The sequence below is a fragment of the Ochlerotatus camptorhynchus genome, unplaced genomic scaffold, assembly GCF_037179485.1.
Source record: "Ochlerotatus camptorhynchus isolate MF236.1 unplaced genomic scaffold, CSIRO-AGI_Acam_v1.1 ptg000254l, whole genome shotgun sequence".
Lineage (NCBI taxonomy): Eukaryota > Metazoa > Arthropoda > Insecta > Diptera > Culicidae > Ochlerotatus > Ochlerotatus camptorhynchus.
This window is the reverse complement of record NW_027040744.1, coordinates 32,436-38,901: the sequence shown is the minus strand read 5'-3', so window position 1 is coordinate 38,901 and position 6,466 is coordinate 32,436. Positions and strand designations below refer to the sequence as shown.

Sequence of the window (6,466 nt, the reverse complement as noted above, 5' to 3'; positions counted from 1 at the left end):
AAACAAACATCATCCAAATCCACCGATTTGTCAACCGACTAAATCTATTGCCACTTGTAATTAATTTCAGTTGGTGTATTAATCAGCAGATTAAATCGTTTTTCGTCTGGTGATACACCGAGCAATCGGTCTATTTAATAGTTTTTCGTCGATGGATTTAGTCGGCTGACTTCGTCTTCTGTTTAATCGGCAGATGATTTCAAACCTGAACATATTTTCTGAAATTTATACCCCGTTCACATTACAGCCTATATCACGTAATATAGGCTGTCTTGCAATGAGCAGTCATAAACGCTGTCCAGACTGGAGAGTAATAACAACAATCAATACGAAACTAACGATTTTAAATTGGCTCACCACTTTAGTAGCCTATTGGTCCCAAGCAAACGATTAACGTACCCTATTCTAGTTGAAATTCTATTACTACACTATGTTTGTTTTGATTCGCTATGAAAGTTTGACAGATAACATCAGGGGTGTGTGGATTCATGCAGAACATGCAGGGGTGAGTGAAATAGCTTGGGACTGCTTGGGACCGTTGTTCTGGTACTGAGTGAGCCAAAAATAATAATGATTTTCTTCGGGACACAGTGGTCTTAGAGTTACCTCTATGGTAATAACATGTTATAACGGTTGTCAAATAATTGCAACACAGAAACCACCATCAAGATAGCACTATAACATGTTATAACTCTGTAGTCTGATAGTACGTTCAGACTACAGCGTTATAACATGTTATAGCGCTATCTTGATGGTGGTTTCTATGTTGCAATTATTTGACAACCGTTGTAACATGTTATAACTCTCCAGTCTGGACAGCGTTTAATGTGGGTGGCCCTTCAAAGAACCCAATTTTTATGAGAAAAAAGAGAGTGAGTTAACTTGACTCAGCCTATGAGTTACTTTTTATGTCCGTGTATTCCACGCGGAAATTTCGAATAAGATTTGTGACAGTGTTTCAAAACCAGTTCGACAGCTTCAAAATCAAAACAAAAAAAGTTTCACTCATACACTCGCAGCGTCGATGCTGTGCTGAGGAGTGAGGAGTTCCGAAAGCACCGTCGATGAGACGTGAATGAGAAAAGCATTATCGTCAGTTTCATTCAGGAGACAGCTCGGGACGGTCGCATAACAGCAACGTCAAACGCACTGGTCATAGTAGGCTCACGGGTTGATAAAAAAAGATTTTCATTTTTCTGCAAGTGGAAAAAGAGATTGTTTAGCTCTATCGTCACATTTTTGGAAGTTTTTCATCGGGATTGTGTAACTGCAAGTGTATTCTGTTGAGTTAAACGCGAATAAAGTGAACGGAATTCGGGAAAGTGCTAAAAAGTGAAGTTTTTTTTTTCTTGTAGGGAAGGAGGAAAAAAACATGAACAGAATGGTGAGTTTACTTTTTCTGTTATTATCTTACGAGCAATGCATTGTTTTTCTTTAATTTTCTTTTGGTCGTGATGCTTGATGCTGATTTTTTTTATTTTGATGCGTCAATAAAGTGAAATGCAAAAGTCGCAGAAGTAGAAAAAAATTAGAAAATGTTATAAAAAGCAACATAACCAAGAAAAAAGTTGACACATACACACAAACAAAGCCAGAAGAGTGCCGATCGGAAATGTCATCAGGGTCGGGAACACCTGCTCAGCTGGTTCAAGATATTCCCTCCAGAACGCAATGTTTCCGTAGATAATTTTGTAAATTATCCGTCCTGGCCATTTCCAGGGTGTGGCGTCGCTTTATCGATCGCAGCCTGGTCGCTTAGAAGGAAAATTTCTTAGCGCCGCCAGCATGTATTTGGAAAGAGGCTCCCACATTTTCGCTCACCACACCGTTTGCACGTTGTATGTATATACATAATAATCGCTCATCGCGCGCGGTCCGGAGGAAGTGGAAGGAAGTAGCATAACACATTCAGCAGGACATATGGCTTTCGTATCAGAAGTTGGGGCAAAATATTGGAGTGGAGTTGTTTTGAATTTGTCTTGATCTTGAAGTTAAGATATTACACGTTAACCACAAAATACTCAATAATGATTATAATGTACGTAATGTATATTTGAGTAAAAAATTGAGTACCCTTTAAATGAGTAAATTTTGCCCGATAATGAGTAATTGTCAGTACACAAATGAGTAAAAGTTATTCATTAATGGGTAAACATTTGCTCATAGTCCAATTTTTCTTCGAAGGTGCTTCTTCTTTTCACCCTTTAGTGTTGACGGACTACACTGCTAAACTTTAACTGGAATGTTTTTTTAACTAGTTCGTTTATTTACTAGGCTGGTAATGGAACTTTACATGAACGATTGTGTGATAAAGTTTTAACCCCATGCATTATGATTTTTTTTTAACTGAACCTTACAAATAATGGGTTGTTAAGAACCATTAACATTCAAGGAGACGAACCAGCCCAGGGCTGAAAGTCTCCTTAATGAAGATATATAGGGGAAATGACGGGTTCGACATGCCAGACTATTTTCGGCAACCCAAATTGAAACACTATTTTCACTGGATTTTCTTACGAAAACACTTCGCTGAATGCATGCAAACGATTCTTTATGCTTTCAGCTTCAATTTGACTATATTTTTACCACTGAGAAAAAGCAATCTAGCAAGGTTTTCTTGAAATGAAACACACGCACTACAAATTGTAGCTGATTTCGAGCTGCCGATAATAGAACAGCAGATTTACATGCAGTTCAAATGGAACGGTTGCCGAAGAAAAACTGGTTGCCGACAATACTCGCTCTCACTAGAGAAGATTAGAGCTTTGTAAAAGCGTTTCAGCCAAACACTAACATGTTATACATTGAATTCTCCACACTCGAAGAGTGCCATAATTTGATATTATGTTTATCTAAGGAATAGCAATACTGAGTTGATGCACTGACTGCACCCCGGTTTGCCCTATGCGAAATGCATTGATATTGAAATCAGGGACGCCACACGCCGGCCAGTGCATTAAGTATAGGTACATAATCAGCAGCGGGTTTTCTGTTGTAGGCCCAGATGAGAAGATCAAGATAGCCCATGTGTAGAATAAACGGAAGACAACCCCGCTTGCAATTTACTTCTGTTCGATACTGCCTGTAAGACGCACATAGGACAATGTCTCATGATACCGCAATTCTAAACCGCGATGTTTATAGCTTATTTAGCTTTCGGTTGAATAATTAGGCTTACCATTTGCGAGCGACGACGAATACGGTTTATATATTGAAATTGTACTGCTATATGCATCTATATCTAGATTCCCCCCCCCCCTTTTCTTCAAAGTGTCACTAATGCTGCTGCTATGTTCTTCATTGACAGGCCACCAACAAATCGTCTTATGGCTACGAAGATGAGAAGGAGAATGATGACTCTTCCGGATCGGATTTCGACGACGACGAAGACCCAGATGAGATTGAGGTTCCAGGTAAGACGCTTGATTTGTTGGAGACTTCGATTGATTCACACATTCATGCTTTGTTTTATAATTGGGAAATTCTGGATTCTACTAGAATGAGGGTGAACGTCACCCAACCAACCAACACCATACTAAAATTACGTACAGCAAATGACCGCTTTCACTGGATTTTCTCGCTAAAACACTAATTCATTACTGCTGAGATTTGAACTCGTGACTTTGGAGTGAGAGGTATGCTGCCACACTTCGCATGTCACATGGCGAAAATCAGCAAGCTGAGAAAATCGTGTTTTAAGTTTGCTTCGTACCAATGCTGATGGGACAATCAATTTGACTGTCTATCCAAACATTTTCAGAACAAAGTTGTTGAGTTTATCCAGTATTGTGAAAATTTGGTTATTAGCTACGATTTGCATTGAAATACTCAGGTTTGACAAAAACGACAATAGGACCGACATGCGAAGAACGGCAGTATGGTTTTTTAAGGTTTTTGACCACTATGCCGGAGCCGTCCACACACAGCTGAATGTTTTTGAACGATTCTTTAGTTTTACAGCTTTAATTTGATTCGGTTTTTACGACAGACCATACGCGTTAGATCAGGTTGTTCTTTAAATGTTAAATACCACGCAGTACAAAAATGCTACGAGTTGCCGATAACAGAACATGTTATCTAACACACACGTAGTTCAAATGGAAAGGGCACAATGTGTGACATTAATATTCACACCGATCTAAGAAGTTTGAAGCGATGTAAAAAACGTTTTCAATCATGTTGGACAATTCTTTCGATTGGAGTCAGCAAAAAATATTAACAAACAGACACTTAGGTACAGATGTGATTGCCGAGTTCCAGCACGCTGCACCGTGGTCCAGTCCAGAAGGGTGAAATTCAGGAAAAAAACAAAAATAATAAGTGCATGAAGATGAAGTTTAATTGATTTTGGTGTCTTCAGAGAAGCTTTGAGTTTGGAAAAAAACGCATCAGATGAAGCCGTCGTTCATAATTTGGATTTTTGTCCTTTTTAACTGACAATTTTTGACTTAAAAATGTTATACAACACTACAGAAGTCGTCAAAGTTTACCATTTCCTATGGAAATCCTCGTCCACAGGTATTCACCCCTATTCTGTATTTCGTTCGAAACGAAATTCCCATACAAACAAATATTTTTTTGTATGAGAATTTCGTTTCGAACGAAATACAGAACAGGGCTGATTATGTGAAGCATTATTGTACATTCACAGACTTGCCCGATAGCATGGCGCAGTCTTCAGCAATGTTGGCTCATTTTATGTAATTAAAAACTTCTTCAAACATACAATGTTTCAAAACCTCAAATTGGGTTCTTTAATTTTGAAAAATATATCGGTTTTTATATATCATCTGAAAAAGCTTCGTTTTCTGAGCACAGCTATATTTTTTTTCGAATCCACACACTTTCATCTCGATTTTAAAATCAAGATTTAAAGCAAAATAATAACTTCACTGTTTGACACTAAACTGACAAACTGACAGCTCGGTCCCATACAAAGTGACACCAAGGGGCACTAATAAGGTGATTTTTGCAATTGTAAAATAGTTCCAGTGTACCAAAATTGATGAAATTTTGAGTTTGGGTTCCATTTTTAATGCAGAATATGCACTTACCTCAATACCCTTAAAGAACCCAATTGGGTTCTTTAAGGGTATTGAGGTAAATGCATATTCGTAATCTGCATAAAAAATGGAACCCAAACCCAAAATTTCATAAATTTTGGTACACTGGAACTATTTTTAATAAGTATGATTACATTTGCAAAAATCACCTTATTCGCGCCCCTCGGTGTCACTTTGTATGGGAGCGAGGTGTCAGTTTGTCAGTTTAGTGTCAAACAGTGAAGTTATTATTTTGCTTTAAATCTTGATTTAAAAATCGAGATGAAAGTGTGTGGGTTCGAAAAAAATATCGCTGTGCTCAGAAAACGGAGCTCTTTCAGATGATGTATAAAAACGGATGTATTTTTCAAAATTAAAGAACCCAATTGATGTGTTACTGAAGAAATGCCGATTTTAAAGTCATACTTATACTAAAAATTTAAATATTTGATTAACCCCCACGCAGTAATTAATTAAAATCTAGATAGAGCTGGAATTAGGGCGTAACAGCCTTTGTAAACAATGACTTCTATCGATGATTTCTAGGAACTCAAGGCACGCCCACACAAACCAATGTAACCGTCGGGTAGGGGAAGTCTTTCCCTACACGATGGTGTTGTAGATTTGCGTTTGCGAGCCTTAGCTTTCTAGAAATCATCGAAAGAAGTCATTGTTTACAAAAGCTGTTACGTCCTAATTCCAGCTCTATCTAGAAATGTTCTTCAAAATATGTAGAATATCATCACAGGTATTAGTTGGAAATATTTGCTCAATTTTGAGATTTTAATTATGTAAAACATCATGTATTGAAGCAATAAACCCATGTATCTTTCATCCATTACTAGGTAGCGTAGTTTGTAAAATATAAAACTTTCCTGGACATAGTATCACCGACAAACCGACATGACACTTAATTCTGACCCGAAAAGCGTAAACGGCCGATTTAAATGTGCAGTGACCCGAACTGTCAAAACCATAGGATTTTTTGATCTAGATAAAAATAATTTGTCCAGAATAGATCAGACACGAACCAACTCATAACTTTTGCATGCAGGTTCATGGCTTAGCTAAATATTTCCCGCGAACACGGAGCCAGATGCTTTGCTAAGCCTTTCCTTAACGTCAAATTGTACCCTAATAAACAAATACCATAAACTAACTGTATCCCGGATGGGTAAACTATCCCACAAATGGTTTGGATGATACCCCAAACACGTCGTTATGGTTATTTTTATTAGGGTACTTGTTGCCACACAAGTATACTATAGCTCTATAAAGCTCTCAATTAATAACTTTGGAAGTGCATATAGAACACAAACTTAAACTCCTGCACGCCTGGTGGCAGGAATAAGCACTAACCGACGATGATAAGTCTGTGACAGTCCTTGACAATTTCATTGATTGTTTGCAAAATTGTTTAATTT

At 37.8% G+C, this 6,466-nt stretch overlaps 1 protein-coding gene across 3 annotated transcripts in view; it reads left to right on the top strand.

The window, feature by feature from the left end:
• The first annotated feature begins 1,089 nt into the window (after positions 1 to 1,089).
• The window catches only part of sno (strawberry notch), a 28,982-nt gene continuing 23,605 nt past the window's right edge, over positions 1,090 to 6,466 (top strand). For all 3 annotated transcript variants that reach the window (XM_065226526.1, XM_065226525.1, XM_065226524.1), the window contains exons 1-2: positions 1,090 to 1,384; positions 3,308 to 3,413. In XM_065226526.1, coding sequence (XP_065082598.1) covers positions 1,373 to 1,384; positions 3,308 to 3,413 — 118 coding nt within the window. In that variant the 5' untranslated portion in view covers positions 1,090 to 1,372. The remainder of the gene's footprint in view (positions 1,385 to 3,307; positions 3,414 to 6,466) is intronic.